At 40.0% G+C, this 24,391-nt stretch overlaps 1 protein-coding gene across 4 annotated transcripts in view; it reads right to left on the bottom strand.

Annotated features, from left to right (window-relative positions):
• LOC125092595 (lysine-specific demethylase 6A-like) overlaps nucleotides 1-24,391 on the bottom strand; it is a 172,952-nt gene that overhangs the window by 130,137 nt on the left and 18,424 nt on the right. For all 4 annotated transcript variants that reach the window (XM_047716962.1, XM_047716961.1, XM_047716963.1 and 1 more), the window contains exon 4: nucleotides 450-499. In XM_047716962.1, the coding sequence (XP_047572918.1) occupies nucleotides 450-499 (50 nt within the window). The remainder of the gene's footprint in view (nucleotides 1-449; nucleotides 500-24,391) is intronic.

Here is a 24,391-nt window from a genome sequence, read left to right on the forward strand (position 1 = left end):
ATGGATATAATACAATGGATAATTTATCCTTACACCTAATTCCTCATTTAAATAGACCTTCTAAACTAATTTTAATTCTCTGCAGAGTTCCCATCACAGAGAAAATATAAAAATAAGGAATCTTTCCCTTAGCAGGCAGCCTAGCTCACCCACCTTAGGGGGAAGAAAAAAAAAAAAAAAAAAACTATCCTCCATCCTTCATTATTCCCAGCTCTGGACTTAAAAAAGATTAGTAATTTTTTTTTTCCCTGCTTTCGCTTTGTTATTAACACACCACACTTAGTATCTTTTACTAAGAATATGTTACAAAAATACCAGTGAGGAACAAGATACTTTAACACAAAACAGCTACAGAAAATAATCTTTTCTTTCCAATTACTTAGCATTACAATGTTGTATAATTTGTCCCAAAATAAGAAAACAAATCTGGCACTGAAATGTGTACCAACCTTCCAGTAATCAGTCTGTAAACTGTAGTATCTCTGATATGCAGATAATGCTGAAAAAAGAAAAGTAATTATTAGTGAATTTTTTATGTCTCATTTGAAAATCCATACAACAAAGATCTTAAATTTTTTTAAATAAAGATTTTATTTATTCATTTGACAGAGAGAGAGAGATCACAAGAAGGCAGAGCAGCAGGCAGAGAGAAAGGAAGGGAAGCAGGCTCCCTGCTGAGCAAGGAGCCTGATGCAGGGCTCGAACCCAGGACCTTGGGACCATGACCTGAGCCAAAGGCAGAGGCTTAACCCACTGAGCCACCCAGGTGCCCCAAAGATTTTAATAAGCTGCCCCTCTAGCTTGCATCTCAGCACACTATGATATAAATAGCAAACAATTTACTATTTATGGGTACCAATAAAATTATCTATGAACACAACAGAAATAAACTACTGGCAATCATTATCATTATAATATAAAAACATTATCAGATTTTCTCCTTGCTTAAATAAATGTCCAGTCTTGACAATTACTTCAATCATTTTGGTTTCCCTCATGGAACAAATCTCATGGTAATTTTCTTTCTTTTCTTTTTTTTTTTTTTTAAGATTTATTTATTTATTTGTTTGACAGGGATCACAAGTAGGCAGAGAGGGAGGCAGAGAGAGAGAGGGGGAAGCAGGCTCCTCACCGAGCAGAGAGCCTGATGTGGGGCTCGATCCCAGACCCCGGGATCATGACCTGAGCCGAAGGCAGAGGCCTTAACCCACTGAGCCACCCAGGCGCTCCTCATGGTAATTTTCTAAGCCTATTATATAATATAATAAATTTTTAAATTTTTCCTCAAAAATGCAACTCACTTCCCAATAAAATAAAAGCACATACATACACGCTTCTGTTGAAACTGATGAAATTTGGCAGTTTGGAGTTTATGAGCAAATGGGTAAGAATTCTTGAGATATTTTTGGTCCAAAAAAATGACCTTATTATAGCATGGGGACAGTATCCATGGGCACAAAGAGCTGCAGTGGGATTGTGAGCAGTGACTGATTATATACTTTTTAATTACTGGGCATTAGAGATAGTGTAAGTCTAGAAGGAATATGGAAGGAAGACTTTCAGGACCTTGAGGGACTAGCTGCTATTAAGATAAGGTGACTTTTTTCTTTAATAAAACATAAACAATGGGGCACCTGGGTGGCTCAGTTATTAAACATCTGCCTTCAGCTCAGGTCATGATCCTAGAGTCTTGGGATTGAGCCCTACATCCGGCTCTCTATTTGGTGGGAAGCCTGCTTCTCCCTCTCTTACTCCCCCTGCTTGTGTTCGCTCTCTCACTGTGTCTCTCTGTCCAATAAATAAATAAAATCTTTAAAAAATAAAAATGAAAAATGAAAAATGAAAAAAAAGAATAAAAACCACCCATAACCATGAAGGCACCAAAACAGCCCCAAGTTCCTTAAGGAAGGTCACATTTTGCAGTTTCAGATATCAGTGGGCTGCAAGCCATAAGGAGATTTAATTTAAGCTTTATGTCTATTGCTTTTGTTTCCCTTATCAATACAATCAACATTGGGCTACCACTAGTTTCAGTTTAATTTCGAAATGGTTATTCCTATGCTCCCTAAACCATCCAAAGGTATAAAAGGTTTGGGATCACTTGAAGCAGTTCCTGCCAACTCTAAAAAAAAGGCACAGAAGGTAAAAAGGTAAAAGAGATATGACATAAACCTATTAGAATTTATGGCAACACTAAAGTAAATTAAAAAGGGGCACATAAAAAAAAGGGGGGGCACATAGGCAACACAGTGGGTTAAGCGACTGCCATCTGCTCATCTCAGGGTCCTAAAATAGAGGGCTACCTCCAGCTCTCTGCTCAGTGGGGAGTTTGCTTCTCCTTCCTGCCTTTCTCCTCAGCTTATTATACTCTCAAATAAATTAATGAAATCTTTAAAAAAAATAAAATTTTTAAAAAATAAAGAGCACAGGAAATTCTGACATTTTCAACAGTACCTGAAAGTCTTTAAATTTTTTTAAAAACATTTTATTTATTTATTTGATGGAAAGAGAGATCACAAGTAGGCAGAAAGGCAGGCAGAGAGAGAGGAGGAAGCAGGCTTCCTGCTGAGCAGAAAGCCCAACATGGGGCTCGATCCCAGGACCCTGAGATCATGACTTGAGCCGAAGGCAGAGGCTTATTAACTCACTGAGCCACCCAGGCGCCCCTAAATTTATTTCTTAAATTACTTCAAGAGAAACATTTACAGTAAAATAGTTAGGAATGAGCTCATTTTACTTGCCCCTCTAAGTACAAGTAAAATGACCTATCAGTAGTATACCAGAAGAAGAGCTAGTACATAGTGTAATATGCTGAGGATTTTCATATCTCAATCATTTTTACGATTTTAGACATTTTTCACAATAGAACTGTAAATATTATCTAAATTCCTTCCATGGGAGGGCCTAGGTGGCTCAACAACTGGGCAACAGACTCTTGATTTTGGCTCATGATTTCAGCTCATGTCCACCATCTGAGGGTCGTGAGATGGAGCCCAGGATAGAGCCTGCTTCAGGTTCTCCACCACCCTCACACACCTGTGAAGGTCTCTCAAGCACAAGTGCGCTCAAGCTCTCTCAAAAACAAATCAAATCCAATCTTCCATAGACTTCATTACACAAAGAAAAAACTAAAGGGAAACTTGCCCCCCCCCCCTCGCTCCTTCCTTCCTTCCCTTTTTACTATTATTTGAGATAGCTGAGAGAGAGCAGAAGCAATGGACAGGGTGAGGCACAGAGGAGAAGCAGACTCCCAGCTGAGCAGGGAGCCCCAGGAGGTACTCAATCCCAGGACCCTGGGGTCATGACCTGAGCCAAAGGCATACACTTAGCTGACGGACCCAACCACACACTCTAAACTTGCTTTTTTCAAATATTTTCATAAAATTAAAATAATCAGAATTTTTTCAGGGCGCCTGGGTGGCTCAGTGGGTTAAGCCGCTGCCTTCGGCTCAGGTCATGATCTCAGGGTCCTGGGATCGAGTCCCACATCGGGCTCTCTGCTCAGCAGGAAGCCTGCTTCCCTCTCTCTCTCTCTCTGCCTGCCTCTCCGCCTACTTGTGATCTCTCTCTGTCAAATAAATAAATAAATAAAATCTTAAAAAAAAAAAAATAATCAGAATTTTTAAGTATGCAAACTTAATGCTCTAGAAATAATGAGTGTATATAAGAATCCTTATCTCATTAATACACTACATTTCATGTCTAAGAAATGACTAAATGATTAAGGGTTTATTTTTATTTTTTTAAAGGATTTATTTTTAAACAACTCTAAACAACCAATTCATAATACAATGAGTCACATTGTATTGCATATTATACACTGCCCAGAGCAAACGGCTAAGTAGTAAAAGGTCAGGGTAGCAAAACGTTAAGAGAAACACCCAACTCCAGCCCACTCCAGTCCTCTTATTCTAAGTGGGGAAACAGAAACAGAAAAATTCAATTCACTTCACAAAGGCAAAGGTTCCCTAAAGAGGGAAACCTAATCATAGTCTTGATAAGACACTTTCCCTCACCCCTCTCACTTTACCACATTACCGTTTATAGCAGTTCTTTTTAATTAATATACTAATCCAAATTTTAGAAAAAGTTTACAAGACATATGAAGGGCAAAAACACAATCTGAAAAAAAACAAGCATCAGAAGGAAAATGGAAATTTATGGGATTTATCACACTGGGAATTCAACAATACAATATGCTAAAAATAACTAGTACATAAACAGAACAGCATACAAGAACAGAAGAGCAATGGAACCAGAGAAGACAGAAATGGTAACAAAGGATCAAGAAGAAATGCTGAGGGACGCCTGGGTGGCTCAGTTGGTTAAGCGGCTGCCTTCGGCTCAGGTCATGATCCCAGCATCCTGGGGTCGAGTCCCACATCGGGCTCCTTGCTCAGCGGGAGCCTGCTTCTCCCTCTGCCTCTGCCTACCACTCTGTCTGCCTGTGCTCATGCTCGCTCTCTCTCTCTCTAACAAATAAATAAATAAAATCTTAAAAAAAAATAAAATAAAAAATAAATTAAAAAAAAAAGAAGAAGAAATGCTGAACTTCAAAAACACTGTAACAAGAATATAAAATGTATTTAATGGGATTATTAGTAGACTGGATACAGGTGGGGAAAGAATATTGGAGATAAAGAATTTATCAAAAGAATCCTCAAAAACCGAAAAACTGGGGAATAATTGCTGCAGGGAGAGGGAGATAAGAGGATTGTGGGGCTACAAAAAAATTGAACAGTGTGTAATTGGCCTACCAGAAGGTAAAACAGGGAGAAAAAAGAAATTATTTCAAATAATGATGACAAAGAATTTCTACCAAAATTAATGCCAGACAAATAAATCACAGATCCAGGAAGCTCAAGAGAACACCAAGGAGGAAAAAATGTCCAAAGGCAAAAGTAATTTAGGCATATTACTTTTATTTTTTAAAGATTTTATTTATTTATTTGAGATATACAGAGGGAGAGAGCGAGCAAGCGAGCACGAGCAGAGGGTAGAGGCAGAGGGAGAGGGACAAGCAGACTCCCTGCTGAGCAAGAGCCCAAGGTGGGACTCAATCCCAGGACAATGGGATCACAGACCTGACCCGAACACAGATACCCAACCAACTGAGCCACCGAGGTATCCCATGGCACCTGATCCGAAGGTAGAGGTCCAACTGGGCCACCCAGGTATCCCATGGCATATCATTTTAAACAAGAGAAACTAAAAGATTATAATTTTTTTAAAGACTTTATTTGAGAGAGAGCACAAGCAAGGGAAGAGGCAGAGAGAGAAGCAGACTCTCTGCTGAGCAGGGAGCCCGATGCAGGATTTGATCCAAGCAAGACCCTGGGATCATGACCTGAGCCAAAGGCATATGCTTAACCATCTAAGCCACCCAGGCGTCCCGAAAAGATTTTTTAAAAACAATCCAGAAACTAGAGGGAGAAAAATCACCTTTCCTACAGAAAAGCAATGGTAAGAATTATTCAAACTCTCAGAAGATGGGAGTAGAATACTTAAATTCTAGGGAAGAGGGGAAGAAGCCAACCTAAAGCAAAATTATCACTTCAAAGTGAAGTGGGGGGGGGCGCCTGGGTGGCTCAGTGGGTTAAGCCGCTGCCTTTGGCTCAGGTCATGATCCCAGGGTCCTGGGATCAAGTCCCACATCGGGCTCTCTGCTCAGCTGGGAGCCTGCTTCCTCCTCTCTCTCTGCCTGCCTCTCTGCCTACTTGTGATCTGTCAAATAAATAAAATCTTTTAAAAAATAAAAAAATAATAATCCCACTGTAAGTTGAAACTATTATAAATGGAAAACCCACTTAATATAACCAACTGCCATACATAATAGCTTAGCCTAGCCTACCTTACATGAGCTCAGAACACTCACATTAGCCTTTTTGAAGCTGGGCAAAATCTAGCACAATGCCTATTTTATAATAAAAAGCTGAGGGGTGCCTGGTGGCTCAGTTAAGTCTTCAATCTATATCTCAGCTCAGGTCTTGATATTAGGGCCATGAGCCGCTTTAAAAAAAAAATGAGATCTATAACAAAGTGCTGAATACCTCAAATAATTTATTGAATATCATAATGAAAAAACAGATGATTGCAATCATTACATGGGTATAGAAAGGTGGTTGGTATACTGGACGTTTACCCTCATGAACCCATGACTTATTAGAATATGTGACTTGCTGTGTTCACCAGAGTCTCACCTTTTTTTTTTTTTTTTTTAAAGATGTATTTGAGAGACAGGAAATGAGAGAGAGCATGAGGCGTGAGGGTCTGAGGGAAAAGCAGACTCACCACTGAGTAGGGAGCCTGATGCAGACTTGAGCCTTGGACTCCAGGATCATGACCTGAGCCGAAATTAGTCTTTTACCAACTGAAGCACCCAGGCATCCCCAGAGACTCACTTTTTCTTTAAAAAGCTCCAAACAAGCCACAATAATCCAAGTTTTCCATCCCTGCTACATGTGATACTTAGCAGAAACTGGTGCCAGAGCTCCAAGAAGTGACAAGCTCCAAACAGTTTCAAAAAAACGTATTTATCCACTTTTCACTTTCATCCTATTCATATGCCTGATGACCTTCCTCCAGATTATTATCATCTAACTGTAATAATAAAAATGTACCAGTAACATAACAGTACCATTAACATAACAGAACCAAATTGCATCCACTTTAGAGAAGAAAAGAGGTCACACTTTTTTTTTTTTAAAGATTTTATTTATTCATTTGACAGAGAGAGATCACAAGTAGACGGAGAGGCAGGCAGAGAGAGAGAGGGAAGCAGGCACCCCGCTGAGCAGAGAGCCCGATGCGGGACTCGATCCCAGAACCCTGAGATCATGACCTGAGCCGAAGGCAGCGGCTCAATCCACTGAGCCACCCAGGCGCCCCAAGAGGTCACACTCTTGATTCTAATCCCAAATTGTTTCTCTAGGTCATGACCTTAGGTCAGCTTCCATACCAGTCCCTAAGTCACCCTAACCAAAAACCCCAACCATGAGACCTATTCAAAAATGTGCCTGGTTGGCTCAGACATTAACCGTCTGCCTAAAGCTCAGGTCATGATCCCAGGGTCCTAGGATGAGTCCCACTTCGGGTCCCCTCCTCAGCAGGGAATCAGCTTCTCCCTTTCGCACTCCTGCTTGTGTTCCCTCTCTCGCCGTGTCTCTTTCTGTCAAATAAATTTTAAAAATAAAAAAAAATTTAAAAAAAATTAAAAGAAGAAGAAGAAGAAGGAACAACATGAGTTCCTCTTCTCCCATTCTCTGGCTACTCAATAAATTACCTGCTCATCATCAAATGCTGTTTGTTTATTTGGTAAATGGTACTGAGTAGAGAAAGAAGTTATCATTTTGTAAGAACTGCAGTGGCCCAGAGGCACATGAAAGGATCTTACTGCAGAGAAGAACAAAGGCAAAAGAAACGTAGATAAAATTACATTTCTTTACAACTTACACCCCACCAACAAACACCTCAGAAAGAGAGCTCCTCCTCAAGAAGCTCCAGCAACTGCCTTAAAATTAATGCTTTGCTAGAGGCAGAAAGTAATGTTTGCTTGATAATAGCCAGACCTCCAGGATCCTGTAAGTCTTCTTTAACATATGACAATCCTTTTAGAAACTCCCTTTATCTCTACCCCTCCCAACTTAGAGAGTATATAATCAGTCACTTACAATCCCAGTGCAGCTCTTTCTGCCCTACAATCCTGTCCCCATACTTGAATAAAAACACCTTTTTGAACCAAAAAAAAATCTCAAAAATCTCTGACCACTGGCTCAGAGACACACATCACATCATTTCCATATATCACTAGCCTGGGAAAAGATCCAAGTTCAAAATTCAAATACACCTTCTATTTGAATGCGGTAAATTGGAGACCGCCTATATATAACACAAAATGTCATCAATGACACACAGGACAGGAAAAGGAACTGGGATTACTTTACTATAACATGCCTCACAGTCCAATAAAGCATTATTTGAAAGTTGACATGGAAATTACTTCTATATTTATACTGATTACTCTAGTATATTACTCTAGTATCTAGTATAAATTTCAAAACATTTTTTTAAGAAGTGGTTAAGAGGGGCACCTGGCTAGTATCCAAAATCTATAAAGAATTTATCAAACTCAACACCCAAAGAACAAATAATCAAATGAAGAAATGGCAGAGGATTGGGGCGCCTGGGTGGCTTAGTGGGTTAAGGCCTCTGCCTTTGGCCCAGGTCATGATCCCAGAGTCCTGGGATGGAGCCCCGCATGGGGCTCTCTGCTCAGCGGGGAGCTTGCTTCCTCCTCTCTCTGCCTGCCTCTCTGCCTACTTGTGCTTTCTGTCTGTCAAATAAATAAATAAAATCTTAAAAAAAAAAAGAAAAGAAAAGAAATGGCAGAGGATATAAACAGACATTTCTGCAAAGACGACATCCAAATGGCCAAAAGAAACATCAAAAAGTGCTGCACATCACTCACCACCAGGGAAATACATATCAGAACCATGAGATACCACTTCACACCAGTCAAAATGGCTAAAATTAACCAGTCAGGAAAGGACAGATGCTGGCAAGAATACGGAGAAAGGGGAACTCTCCTACACTGTTGGTGGGAATGCAAGCTGGTGAAGCCACTCTGGAAAACAGCATGGAGGTTCTTCAAGAAGTTGAAATAGAGCTACAATATGACCCAGCAATTGCACTACTGGGTATTTATCCTAAAGATACAAATGCAGTAAAAAAAAAAAAAAAAAAATGATACAAATGTAGTGATCCAAAGGGGCATGTGCACCCCAATGTTTATAGGAGCATGTCCACAATAGCCAAACTATGGAAAGAACCTAGATGTCCATCAGCAGATGAATGGATAAAGAAGATGTGGTATATACAAACAATGGAATACTATGCTGCCATCCAAAGAAATGAAATCTTGCCATTTGCCATGATATGGATGGAACTAGAGAGTATTAGGCTGAGCGAAATCAGTCATTTAGAGAAAGAGAATTAGCATATGATCTCCCTGATATGTGGAATTTGAGAGGCAAAGTAGGGGATCTCAGGGGTAGGGAAGGGAAAAAATGAAACAAGATGGGATCAGGAGGGAGACAATCCATAACAGACTCTCAATCTCACAAAACAAATTGAGCGTTGCCAGGTGGAGGGGAGTAGGGAGAGGGTAGTTGGGTTATGGACACTGGGCATGGTAGGTGCTATGGTGAGTGCTGTGAAGTGTGTAAGCCTGATGATTCACAGACCTGTCCCCCTGGGGCTAATAATACATTTTATGTTAATAAAAAATTAAAAATTAAAAAAAAAGAGGGGTGCCTGGGTGGCTCAGTTGTTGAATGTCTGCCTTCGGCTAGGTCATGATCCCAGGGACTTTGGGATTAGGACCCACACCAAGCTCCCTGTTCAGCTTGATTCTCCCTCTTCCACTTCCCCTGCTGGTATTCCCTCTCTCACTGTCTCTATCAAATAAATAAAATCTTTTCTTAAAAATACTGGTAAGAGGGGCGCCTGGGTGGCTCAGTGGGTTAAAACCTCTGCCTTCGGCTCAGGTCATGATCCCAGGATCCTGGGATTGAGCCCCGCATTGGGCTCTCTGCTCCGTGGAGAGCCTGCTTCCTCTTCGCTCTCTGCCTGCCTCTCTGCCTATTTGTGATCTCTCTCTGTCAAACAAATGAATAAAATGTAAAAAAAAAAAAAAAATACTGGTAAGAAAGCAGAAAAAATGCAATCATTTATAATCAGAAAAGGCAAAAGAATGGAAGAAAAAATAAGAACGAAGAATAAAGGCAATAAAGACAAAAAAACAGGGCACCTAGATGGCTCAGCAGGTTAAGCCTCTGCCTTCGGCTCAGGTCATGATCTCAGGGTCCTGGGATCGAGCCCCGCATTGGGCTCTCTGCTCAGCAGGGAGCTTACTTCCCCCTCTCTCTGCCTGCCTCTTTGCCTACTTGTGATCTCTCTCTCTGTGAGAAATAAGTAAATAAATAAATAAATCTTTTTTTTTAAGACAAATAGTAATTATGGCAGCTATTAATCTGACTTTATCAATAACAATTATATCCCCCAAGAGTCCAAGATGGCAGAGGAGTAGGAGACCTAAATCTCGTCTGGTCCCAGGAATTCAGCTAGATAGCTATGAAACCATTCTGAAAACCTATGAACTCAGCTGGAGAACAAAGAAAAAAATACCAGCAACTCTATGAACAGAAAAGCGATCATTTTCTGTAGGATAGGAAGTGTGGAGGAGTGAATCTGAGATGACACATGGGAAAAGAGACCACAGGGCAGAGGGAAGGAGCCTTCATCAGCCAAGTGACAGAGCAGCAAGGCACAAAACTGCAACTTATAGGAGACTGCTCTGGTGAGGAATGTTGCTCAGCTGACTAAGTGGGAGATGGAACCATCGCTGGGACAGTGAGGTCTCAGGATCCTCAAGGTCACAGGAAGACGGTGGGGTGCCTGAGTGTAGAAGAGCACCCACATATTGGAGCAGGGAAGCCGACTGAAAAGAGTGGGCTGACGAATGGGCTCTCAGCTCACAGTTGCCATAAACTGTGATTTCTAGCACAGCTGGGCCACTGCTGTTTACGTAAGGGTCCAAAAAATGGCAGGACGGGAAGAACCCCTCTTTCCTCCCACAGAAGGAGTGGCGGGGAGAGTGCTGCAGGAGCCTCTTGGGTTTGGACACTTCAACCAGGGCTCTGTGCTTGAGACAGAAATGCTCGCTTACAGGCCAGGGGAATACAGAGTGCAGACAGAGACAGGGAGACTAACTGCTTTTCTATCAGGGTTCACTGAGGAGTAGGACCCCAAGCTCTGGGCTCCTCTGAGGTGAGAGACTGGGAGGCTGCCATTTTCATTCTCATCCTAAAAGCTGTGTGGAAAAGCCTTCAGGGAAGCAAAGCTACAGAGAGCAAACCCAAACAGATTACTTAGCCTGGCAAGGGCAGAGCCATGCTGCCTGGGGCAAAGACATTTGAGAATCGAAGCAACAGGTCCCTCCCTCCCCCAGATCAGCAAACATCCAGCCACTACCAAGATGAATGAGAACTGCGAAACTCCAGGGTAGGGCAATACAGCACATGGATTTCATGGCCTTTTCCCTATGATTCCCCATGATTCAACTTTAATTTTTTAAATTATCTTTTTTTTAATTTTTCTTTTTGAATTATTCTTTTCTTTTTTAACCAACTTCTTATCAATTCCTTTTTTAAAACCTTTAGCTTTCATTCTGTACAGTCATATTCTATCCCTTCATTGTATTCAACCTTATTTTTGTATATCTATATACATATATGTGTGTGTGTGTGTTTGTGTGTGTGTGTATTGTTTCTCTTTCTTTCACACTTTGGGATGCAGTTTCTTCTAACAGATCAAAATACACCCAAAATTTAGAGTATGGCTTTGCTCTATTCACCTGATCACATTCTCTCTTTTTAAAATTTTTCTTCTTTCCTTTTCCAACCAACTTATCAATTCCTTTTTTAAAATTTTAATTTTCATTTTTACAGTTATATTCCATCCCTTCATTGTATTTAATTTTATTTTTGTGTATATATACATGTTTTTCTTTCTTTAAAATTTTGGGATGAAGTTTCTCCCAACACACCAAAATACACCCGAATCTAGTGTATGGTGGCTCTGTTCTGTTCACCAGCCTGATCATATTCCCGCCCCCACCCAGTTTCAGGTCTCCTTCTCTGGGGTCACTGTTACCCTTTCAGCATTTTGTTCTCTTTGTTCATCTGTTCTTCTCTCAACAAAATGACAAAACAGAAAATTTCACCTCAAAAGTTAGAATAAGAAGCACCTGCCAGGAACCTAATCAATACAGACCTTTGTAAGATGTTGGAATTTACATTCAGAATAATTACAAAGATACAAGCTGGGTTTGAAAAAAGCATAGAAGACACTAGAGAATCGCTTTCAGGAGAAAAAAATATCAACCAAGTCCAAATCAAACAGGCTATTAATGAGGTCCAATAAAAATGGAGGCTCTTAAAAAAAAAAAAAAAGAAAAAAAAAAGGAGGCTCTAATTGCTAGGATAAATCAGGCAGAAGAGAGAATCTGATACAGAAGACCAAACACAGAAGATGAAGAATAAAGAGCTGAGAAAAAGGTAAACAACTACTGGATCACGAGGGAAGAATCCTAATTAAAGTTATACCATAAAGCCAAACAGTATTAGAATAACTGGGATCACAGATGAAGAAAGAGAGAGAGAGAGGAGTAGAAGGTATACTGGAGTGAATTATAGTAGAGAACTTCCCTAATATGGGGAAAGAAACAGGCATCAAAGTCCAAAGATACAGAAAAGCGCCCTTAAAATCAATAAAATAGATCCAACACCCTGACATATAATAATGAAGCTTACAATTCTCAGAGACAAAGAGAATATTCTGAAAGCAGCTAGGGACAAGAGGCTTGTCACTGACAAGGACAGAAACATTAGATTAGCAGTGGACCTATCCACACAGATCTGGCCGGCCAGAAAGGATTGGCATGATATATTCGGGTGCTAAATGAGAAAATTATATAGCCAAGAATACTTTATCCAGCTAGGTTGTCAATGAAAATAGAAGGAATGATAAAAAGCTTCCAGGACAAACAGAAACTAAAAGAATTTGCAAACTCCAAACCAGCCCTAAAAAATTTATTGAATGGGGTCCTCTAAGCAGAGAGAGAGGCCAAAAGTAACATAAACCAGAAAAGAACAGAGACAATCTACCGTAACAGTCACCTTACAGGCAATACAATAGCACTAAATTAATATCTCTCAATAGTTACCATTAATGTAAATGGACTAAATACTCCAATCAAAAGACACAGGGTATCAGATTGGATAAAAAGCAAAACCCATTGATACGCAATCTGCAAGACTCATTTTAGATCCAGAGACACCTCCATAATATAAGTGAGGGGTGGAAAACCATTTACCATGCTAATGGACTTCAAAAGAAAGCTGGGGTGGCAGCTAGTATCAGACAAATTAGATTTTAAAAATCAAAGACTATAATAAGAGATGAGGAAGGGCCCTGTATCATACTTACTGGGTCTAGCCAACAAGAAGATCTAACAATTGTAAACACATATGCCCCTAACATGAGAGTAGCCAATCACATAATCCAATTAATAACAAAATCAAAGAAACACATCGACAATAATACAATAATAGTAGGGGACTTTACCACCCCCTCACTGCAATAGATCAACAAGGAAATAAAGGCCTTAAATGACACACTGGACCAGATGGACATTGCAGATATATTCAGAACATTCCATCCCAAAGCAAAAGAATACACATTCTTCTCTAGTGCACATGGAACATTCTCCAGAATAGATCACATCCTGAGTCACAAATCCAGTCTCAACTGGTACCAAAAGACTGGGATCATCCCCAGCATATTTTCAGACTACAATGCTTTGAAACTCAAACTCAATCACAAGAAGAAAGTTGGAAAGAACTCAAATACATGGAGGCTAAAGAGCATCCTACTAAAGAATGAATAGGTCAACCAAGAAGTTAAAGAAGAATTTTAAAAATTCATGGAATAATGAAAATGAAAACACAACTGTTCAAAATCTTTGGGATAAAGCAAAGGCGGTCCTAAGAGAGAAGGACATAGCAATACAAGCCTTTCTCAAGAAACAAGAAAGGTCTCAAATATACCATCTAACCCTATACGTAAAGAGCTGAAGAAAGAACAAATAAAGCCTAAACCATGCAGAAGGGAAATAGTAAAGATCTGAGCAGGAATCAATAAAATAGAAACCAAAAGATGAATAGAACAGACCAATGAAACTAGGGGTTGGTTCTCTGAAAGAGCAATACTGATAAACTGCTGGCCAGACTTATCCAATATAAAAGAGAAAGGATTCAAATAAATAAAATGATGAATGAAAAAAGAGAGATCACAACCAATACCTAAGAAGTACAAGTATAAGAACATATTTTGAGCACCTATATGCCAACAAATTAGACAATCTGGAAGAAATGGACGCATTCCTAGAGACATATAAACTACTAAAACTGAGCTAGGAAGAAACAGAAAAGTTCCAGCAAGGAACTTGAAGCAGTAATCAAAAATCTTCCAACCAACAAGAACCCAGGCAGGGCCAGAGGGCTTACCAGCCAAATTTTACCAAACATTTTAAAAAGAATTGGGCACTTGGGTGGCTCAGTTGTTTAAGTGCCTGCCTTCAGCTCAGGTCATGATCTCAGGGTCCTGGGATTGAGTCCTGCATTGGGCTCCCTGCTCAGCGGGGAGTCTGCTTCTCCCTCTATCCTTCCCCCTGCTCATGCTCACTCACGTTCTCTTTCTCACAAAAATAAATAAAATCTTTAAAAAATGAATAAATAAAAAATAAAACAATAAAGAAAAATACCTATTCTTTTGGAACTGTTCCAAAAAACAGAAATGGAAGGAAAAATTCCAAACTCATTTTATGAGGCCAGCATTACCTTGATCCCCAAACCAAACAAACACCCCATCAAAAAGGAGAATTACAGACCAATATCCTTGATGAACACGGATACAAAAATTCTCACCAAAATACCAGACAGTAGGATTCAACAGTACATTAAAAGGATTATTCAGGTGGCTCAGTGGGTTTAAGCCTCTGCCTTCGGCTCAGGTCATGATCCCAGGTCCTGGGTTCGAGCCCCACATCGGGCTTTCTGCTCAACAGGGAGCCTGCCTCCCCCTCTCTCTCTGCCTGCCTCTCTGCCTACTTATGATCTCTGTCTGTCAAATAAATAAATAAAAATTTTAAAAAACTTATAGAAGGATTATTCACCACAACCAAGTGCGATTTATTCCAGCAGTGCAAGGTTGGTTCAAAATCAGCAAATCAACTAATGTGATACAACACATTAATAAAGGAAAGGACAAGAACCATATGATCCTCTCAATAGACACAAAAAGTTCTGACAAAGTACAGCATCCTTTAATTAAAACTCTTCAAAGTGTAGGGACAGAGGGTACATACCTCAGTATCATCAAAGCCATCTATAAAATCATGCAAAAATCATTCTCAATGGAGAAAAACTGAAAACTTCTCCACTAAGGTCAGGAAGAGGGCAGGCATGTCCACTATCACCACTGCTATTCTACATAGTACTAGAAGTCCTAGCCTCAGCAATCAGACAACAAAAAGAAATTAAAGGGATCCCAATCAGCAAAGAAGTCAAACTCTCACTCTTCGCAGATGATAAGAAACTTCCTATGGAAAACCCAGAAAACTCCACTCCAAAACTGCTAGATTTACAGGATCCTGGGGGTTGGGATAATGTTAAGCTAAGACTGCCTTTGACTTTAACAATGTATTAACTAACAGCTGAACTCCCACAGGAATGTTTCTCTGCCTGTTTCAAGGACTTGTCACTGGGCTTTGGCAGGAATTTAATTTTTTTTGTTTTGCCTCTGTTTCCCATATCATTAATTTGAGCCTTTAGACCAGTAATGTTCATAATAGTTATTTTTAAAAATTAACATAAAATGTATTATTTGTACATAATAATTTGTACATAATACCTGAATTGCTAGAACTCATACAGGAATTAAAAAAGTGGCAGGATATAAGAATACACAGCAATCAGTTGCATTTCCTTTTTTTTTTTTTTTTAAGATTTTATTTATTTATTTGACAGACAGAGATCACAAGTAGGCAGAGAGGCAGGCAGAGAGAGAGAGAGAGAGGAGGAAGCAGGCTCCCCGCCGAGCAGAGAGCCCAATGCGGGACTCGATCCCAGGACCCTGGAATCATGACCCCAGCCGAAGGCACAGGCTTCAACCCACTGAGCCACCCAGGTGCCCCTCAGTTGCATTTCTATACACCACTAACAAGACAGAAGAAAGAAATTAAGGAGTTAATCCCATTTACAACTACACCCAAAACGGTAAGATACCCAGGAATAAACCTAACCAAAGAGGCAAAGGATCTGTACTCAGAAAACTATAGAACACTTATTTTATCTGTTTGACAGAGAAAGAGACAGCAAGACAGAGCACAAAAGCAGGGGGAGGGGCAGAGGGAGAAGCAGGCTTCCACTGATCGGGGAGCCAGATGCAGGACTTGATCCCAGAATCCTGGGATCATGACCTGAGCCAAAGGCACACACCTAATGACTAAGCCACCCAGGTGCCCTGGAAGAACAAATATTGTGAAAATGTCTATGCTACTTAGAGCAATCCACATATTACTTTTTTCACAGAAATGGAACAAATAATCCTAAAATTTACATGGAACCAGAAAAGACCCCAAATAACCTGAGAAATGCTGAAAAAGAAAACCAAAGCTGATGGCATCACAATTCCAGACTTCAAGCTCTATTACAATGCTTTCACCATCAAGACAGTATGATATGGGGACAAAAACAGACACATCGATCAATGGAACATAATACACCCAGTGCCATTTGCAAGGCACGCAGATGGAAGTAGAGGGTATTATGCTAAGCGAGGTAAGTCAATCAGAGAATGACAATTATCAGTGGATCTCACAGATTTGTGAATTTGAGAAAGAAGGTGGAGGATCATAGGAGAAGAGACAAAAAGAGGAAACAATACAAACCAGAAAAGGAGACAAACCATAAAAGACTCAATCTCAGGAAACAAACTGAGGACTGCTGCGGGGGGGGGGGGGGGGGGGGGGGGGGGGGGGGGGGGATGAGGAGGCGGGGTGATGGGCACTGGGGAGGGTATGGACTATGGTGAATGCTGTGAATTATGTAAGACTGATGATTCACAAACCTGTACAATGTACAGGTATTATGTACAAATTATTATGTACAAATAATACATTTTATGTTAATTTTTAAAAATAACTATTATGAACATTACTGGTCTAAAGGCTCAAATTAATGATATGGGAAACAGAGGCAAAACAAAAAAAATTAAATTCCTGCCAAAGCCCAGTGACAAGTCCTTGAAACAGGCAGAGAAACATTCCTGTGGGAGTTCAGCTGTTAGTTAATACATTGTTAAAGTCAAAGGCAGTCTTAGCTTAACATTATCCCAACCCCCAGGATCCTGTAAATCTACCTCCACACACAAAAATCCTTTGGAAGGGCATCTGGGTAGCTTCCTTCAGCTCAGGTCATGATCCCAGAGGGATTAAAAAATCTTTAAAAAAAAAAAAAAAAAGAATTCTTTCTTGCCGTCGACGCCAAACCCTAACATCTTTCCTATATCAAGACAGATTTTAAGAATAGATCAAAATCCAAGAACCAGCTACATTTAAAAAAAAAAACAGTAGGTTTCTTTAAAGATTTTATTTATTTATTTTTTAAGATTTTTATTTATTTATTTGACAGAGAGAGATCACAAGTAGACAGAGAGTCAGGCAGAGAGAGAGAGAGAGAGAGAGAGGGAAGCAGGCTCCCCGCTGAGCAGAGAGCGGGACTCGATCCCAGGACCCTGAGATCATGACCTGAGCCGAAGGCAGTGCTTTAACCCACTGAGCCACCCAGGCGCCCCAATTTATTTATTTTTTTGACAGAGATCACAAGTAGGCAGAGAGGCAGGCAGAGAGAGAGGAGGAAGCCGGCTCCCCACTGAGCAAAGAGCCCAATGTGGAGCTCGATCCCAGGACCCTGAGATCATGACCTGAGCTGAAGGCAGAAGCTTTAACCCACTGAGCCACCCAGGTGCCCCAAGAAACCTACTTTAAATGTAAAGACATCTAAAATTAAAAGGAGGGACTCCTGGGTTGGTCAGTCATTAAGCGTCTGTCTTTGGCTCAGGTCATGATCCCAGGGTCCTGGGACTGAGCCCAGAATCTGGCTCCCTCTTCAGTGGGGGGCCTGCTTTTCCCTTTCCCACTCCCTCTCCTTGTGTTCCATCTCTCACTGTGTCTCTCTCTCGAATAAATCAATAAAATCTTAAAAAAAAAAAAAAAAGAGGGGCAAAAGAGAACACTAGGGAAAAAGAGAACACAAACAGAAAGGATTAACATCAAAAATTAAAGATAGACATACTACAGAGTGAATGTCTTTAACCATAAGAAAAAAGAAATATTAGGACTCTATACTCATAAATTTGATAACCTGGATGAAATGAATAAATTCTGGGACACAATTTACCCGAATTGATACAAGAAAAAAATAAGACAACCTAAACAACACTTAAGATCATCAACTCTATGCATCAACTTTATGAACTTAATGGATGCCCAGAGAGGAGGTAAAATATCATTAGGTGTGTCTATGATGTGTTCTATTACTATTACAGGTATGTCTATGATGGCATTTAGAGATCAGCATTAGATTCAGCAGACAAGGTGAGGAAAAGATACCCTCTCACCAGTAAATGCACACACTACTGAATCCTCAGAGTATCTAAACAGAACCACAAACCACTAAGGAGGGCTACCTCTTTATCTTTTCATGCCCTCAGATATCAGAATTTCTAGTTATTAGGCCTTAAGATCCTAAACATACATCAGAGATCCCCGGCTCCCAGGTGTCCAGAATTAGATGTATTATACTACTGACGTGGGAAACTAAAGCAGAGGAAATGTAAGTTTAAATGTCCTTACAACCTTCAAGCCACTGACAAATACTTGAGACACAGTATAACATTCCTCCAAGAAACTCCCAACTCTTTTTTTTTTAAAGATTTTATTTATTTGACAGAGATCACAAGTAGGTGGAAAGGCAGGCAGAGAGAGAGAGGAAGGGAAGCAAGCTTCCTGCTGAGTAGGGAGACCGATGTGGGGTTCGATCCCAGGACCCCGAGATCATGCCCTGAGCGAAAGGCAGAGGCTTAACTCACTGAGCCACCCAGGTGCCCCGAAACTCGCAACTCTTAAAGTTAATGCCTTGCTAGAGGGGAAAACCACCTTAGCCTGCTAATAGGAAGGCCTCCAGTAGACCCTGAATCTTCTCTAACATAAAAAAGTCTCGAGTCTTCTCTAATGGAAGAAGGTCCTTTAAAAACCTCCGTTTTTCCTTATGTCCCCCAAGTTTATAATCAGTCACTCCTCATGACCTCAATGCAGCACTTTCTGCCACCAACATCCACCTCCCCACCCCGTCCCCATGCTTTGAGTCTCAAGAATTCTTTCTTGGCTACAGGCTGCAAAACCCAACAACACAACACACTCCAAAAACTAAACCGCCTTTAGTGTCTTTCCAGCTCACAGATGGCATTTTGTGGGCCTTTATAACCACCGGAGCCAATTCTTATAATAAATCTTCTCCTATATGATACGGGGAACAAACGCAAAACAAGTATAGAAAAAAATTAAATTTCCTTACAACCTGCAGCTTGATATAAGCAGAGTAACCTTCCTCTAGGAACGCACAACTACCTTAATGATAATACTCTGCTTAGACGCAAAAGGCAACCCTAGCTTTGTATTAGCCTGACCTCCTAGATCCTGTCAAGTGTTAACATATAAAAGTCCTTTTGGAAACGTCCTTTGTCTCTACCCTACCTGTGACATATTAGCAATCATCTTCCAAACATTATGGCCCACTGACATATACGTGAAGGGTCTCATGACTCACATTTTACTAGACAATAGTAAATAACCTTAACAGCAGTCGCTCCTCAAAGTCTTGGAAGACTGGCTTCCAAATTCCTTAGAGACTTGTGCTATCCCTAAACCCCTCTCAAGTTAAAAGTATATAATCAGTCACTCGCCACAATCCCAGGGTCTTTGTGCCCATGTGTCCTGTACCTGTGCGTTATTTAATAAAGCCATCTTTTTTTTTTTTAAGATTTTATTTATTTATTTGACAGAGAGAGATCACGAGTAGACAGAGAGGCAGGCAGAGAGAGAGAGAGGGAAGCAGGCTCCCTGCTGAGCAGAGAGCCCGATGTGGGACTCGATCCCAGGACCCTGAGATCATGACCTGAGCCGAAGGCAGCGGCTTAACCCACTGAGCCACCCAGGCGCCCCATAAAGCCATCTTTTTAAGACATCTCAAGAATTCTTTCATGACAATTCATACCCAGACCCCAACATCATATTACATATATCAATATATATGTATATAAACAACTGATTTTCTCTGGAAAAAGCAAACACAAGCATATATTGACTGAAAGAAATTAGTTCAATAATTAATAACCTTTCAGAACAAGAAGCAACAGACCCAGATGGATTCAATGATGAATTTTATCAAATATTTGAGGAAAAAATTATACCAATTCTTTATCATGTTACAGAACATGCAAGTGGGCATACTTCCTAACTCATTCCATGAGGCCAGATTTCCCAAAAATCAAAGATAAACTACAGGTCAGTATCTCTAAAGAACATACATGCAGTAATCCTCCACAGAATTCTGACAAATCAAATACAGTAATTTAGAAAAAGAATCACACATGATACCCACAGGAACTGATGCCTGGAATGAAAGGCAAATTCGACATTCAAAATAATTTCCTGTACTGTACATTATCAATACAGTAAAAAATAAAGTCCATGTAACGATATAATACAAGTAAAGGAAAAGCATCTAATAAAATCAAACACCAATGCATGATTAAACATACATAGAGTAAAGTGGAAATAAAGAAAACTTCCTCAACTGGGTAGAGAATATCTGTAAAAAACTTCAATTAACATGATACTTAATGGTGAGAGACTCAAATTTTTCCCACAAGATCAGGAACAAAAAAAAGGAAGTCTCATCTTACCACTACTTTTTAACACTGTAATGAAGTCCTCCAATGCAGTAAGGAAGAAAAATGAAAGATATACAGATTGAAAGGAAGAAATAAAATGACCTGTTCAGACAACATGTTTACATAGAAAATCAGAAAGAACTGATATTTAAAAAACCTCCTCAAACTAAAAAATTATAGAAGGGCGCCTCGGTGGCTCAGTGGGTCAAAGCCTCTGCCTTCGGCTCAGGTCATGATCTCAGGGTCCTGGGATCAAGCCCTGAATCGGGCTTTCTGCTCAGCGGGAAGCCTGATTCCTCTTCTCTCTCTCTGCATGTCTGCCTACTTGTGATCTCTATTATCTTTAAAAAAAAAAAAAAATTATAGGGGCGCCTGGGTGGCTCAGTGGGTTAGGCCGCTGCCTTCGGCTCAGGTCATGATCCCGGGTCCTGGGTTCGAGCCCCGCATCGGGCTTTCTGCTCAGCAGGGAGCCTGCTTCCTCCTCTCTCTCTGCCTGCCTCTCTGCCTACTTGTGATTTCTCTCTGTTGAATAAATAAATAAATCTTTAAAAAAAAAAAAAAATTATAGAAGACTGCAGGTACAAAACTCCCACAGGATGGAAAAAAGTATTTGCAAGACACCTGTGATAAAGGATTGTTTTCAAAACTGCACAAAGAGCTCTTAAACTCAACTAGAAGAAAACAACCAAAAATGGGCCAAAGAAGGCCACCTGGAGGGCACCCAGGGGGCTCAGTGGGTTAAGCCTCTGCCTTCAGCTCAGGTCATGGTCTCAGGGTCCTGGGATTGAGTCCCACATCAGGTTCTCTGCTCAGGAGGGAGTCTGCTTTGCCCCCTCTCTCTCTGCCTGCCTCTTTGCTTACTTGTAATTTGTCAAATAAATAAATAAAATCTTTAAGTTTAAAAAAAAAAAACAGGGCTGTCTGGGTGGTTCTGTTGACTGTCTGCCCTGGGCTTCATACTAATCCCAGGGTCCTGATATCTATTGGGGCCCCATATTAGATTCCCTGCTCAGCAGGAGCCTGCTTCTCTCCTTCTGTAACTCCACCTGTTTGTGCCTCCCACCCTCTGTCAAATAAATAAATCTTTAAAAATAAAGAGGTGGTCAAAGAGGGGCAGACCCTGGGTGTCAAGTCCGTTAAGTAGCTCTCCTTTGATTGTGGCTCAGGTCATGATCTCAGGGTGGTGAGATGGAATCCCCAATCAGGCTCCTAGATGAGCATGGAGTCTCTGCTTGGGATTCTCACTCGCTTTCCCTTACCCCTCCCCCTCCTTGTCTGCAAGCCCAATAGTGCACTCTCTCTAAAATAAGTAAATCTTTAAAAAAAAAAAAAAGGAAAGGAAAGGAAAGAAAAGATAGGTCCTTTCCCCACTACTATTTAGCCACCACTATAAATTCTAGCCAGGGCAAAATGAAGGAATCCAAGCTGGTAATAAAGTAAAACTTTCTATTCACATGAGACTATACATAAAGATCTTAAAATATATAATAGGTGCTAAAGCTAATAAAATATACAAAGATGTAGGTTACAATATCAACACAAAATCAGTTGTTTATATATACCTGCAAAAAACACAAAAATGTTAAAGATTAAAACCACAATTCTACATGGAATAGAACCAGCAGGGAGTTGTCTTGTTCTCTGCCTTGTATGGGCACACGCATGCATTCTTTCTCTCACTCTCTCTTTTTCAAATAAACAAGTAAAATCTTTAAACAAATAAAAGTTCTGGAGGAGTCAAAAGTTACATGCAGATTCTCAAAACTGTGGAGGGTCAACTATATTATGATCACTAAAAAGAAGAAAAAGGGGGAAAAACAAGTGTTGGCATGGACATATGAAGAAACTGGAGGGTGCCTGGCTGGCTCAGGTGGCTGGGCATCTGCCTTCAGCTTGGGTCATAGTCCTGGGGTCCTGGCATCCGGTCCCACATCAGGTTCCCTGCTTGGCGGGCAGCATAGATCTCCCTCTGCCTCTCTGTCTCTCATGAATAAATAAATATTTTTTTAAAAAAGTAACTGGAACCCTCAGATACTGCTACTGGAAGAGTAAAATGAGGGGTGCCTGGGTAGCTCAGTGGGTTAAAGCCTCTGCCTTCGGCTCAGGTCATGATCCCAGGGTCCTGGGATGGAGCCCTGCATCAGCCTGCTTCCCTCCCCTCTCTTTGCCTGCCTCTCTGCCTATATGTAATCTCTGTCTGTCAAGTAAATAAATAAAATCTTTAAAAAGAAAAAAAAAGAATAAAATGGTGCAGGTGCTGTGGGAAACATTTTGATGGTCTCTCAAAACACTAAAACCATAATTATTGTATGAATGACACAGCAACTCTACTCTTACACAGACATACAATAAATGAAAACAGTTACTCCAAAAGGTATTGTACACCAAAGTTCACAGTACCACTGATTCAAGATGTGGAAATAAACAAAGTACCCACCTACAGACGAATGGTTAAATAAAATGTATATACATATACAGTGAAATATTATTCAGCCATAAAATGAAAAGAAGTATTGATACAAAGTGCAATATGAATGATCCCTAAAAACAAGTCTAGGGAAAGAAGCCCCGTGCAAATCATTATTAATTCCATTTATATGAAATATGTAGAATAGGCAAAACTATAGAGAAACTCAATCAGTGGTTCCCAGAATGTAAGAGGGGAGAAGAGGGTGACTACTAATGGGTAACACTGCAATCAAACCAAGACTGATCAGACTAGATTTTTTTTTTTTTTAAGTAACAGGGTGTAGACCAATGTTTACAATACCCTCACTAGTCTTGACAGGCAAAAGGTGGAAACAAGTACAGTGTTTATAAGCAGAAACGGATAAATAAAATGTCATATATATATATATATATATATATATATATATATATATATATATATATCACAACAGAATAATAAGCCTTAAAAAGAAATTTTGAGGGGCACCTGGGTGGGCACCCACAGTGGGTGAAGCCTCTGCCTTCCGCTCAGGTCATGATCTCAGGGACCTGGGATGGAGCCCCGCGTCGGGCTCTCTGCTCAGCAAGGAGCCTGCTTCTCTCTCTCTCTCTCTCTGCCTGCCTCTCTGCCTACTTGTGATCTCTGTGCATCAAATAAATAAAATCTTTAAAAAAAATTTTTTTTTAATTTGCTGAAATATGAATGAATCTTCAATACATTAAACCAGGAAATATTGAAGAAAAAAACAGACACAAAAGAACAATACTGTGTGATTCCACTTATATGAGATACGTAGAACGGGTAAACTTGTAGAAATGATCTAGATAAGAGGTTACTAAAGACTGAGTAGTGTGGTGAATGCAGAGTTACAGCTTAACATCTATAGATCTTTTCTTTAGGATGATTAAATAGGAAGTAGAGTGGTAACAGTCATGATTGTATTTAAAGTCTCACCTTATATACTTAAAAGGGGTTAAAATAGCTACTTTCATATATTATGTACTCTGGCACAGAAACATCTCATAAAAAGATAAATAAATAATGACAAAAATTATTCTACAGTAAGAGAGGTTTCCCAAGGCAGAGAAGGGAAATTCAGAGAAATATAACTGAAGAAATGAATGATTCAGTAGTACTATTAAAATATGATTTTTTAAAAATTTGTCTGAAAGTAGAAAAGTGAATAAAAAATAAAAAGAGAAACTAAGGAAATTATAAAAGCTGGGCAAGTGGTATGGCATATACATTGGAGTTTCAAAGTGAAAGGATTAACAGAAAAGAATTATGACACTTTTAAATTATGAAGGA

The sequence above is a fragment of the Lutra lutra genome, chromosome Y, assembly GCF_902655055.1.
Source record: "Lutra lutra chromosome Y, mLutLut1.2, whole genome shotgun sequence".
NCBI lineage: Eukaryota > Metazoa > Chordata > Mammalia > Carnivora > Mustelidae > Lutra > Lutra lutra.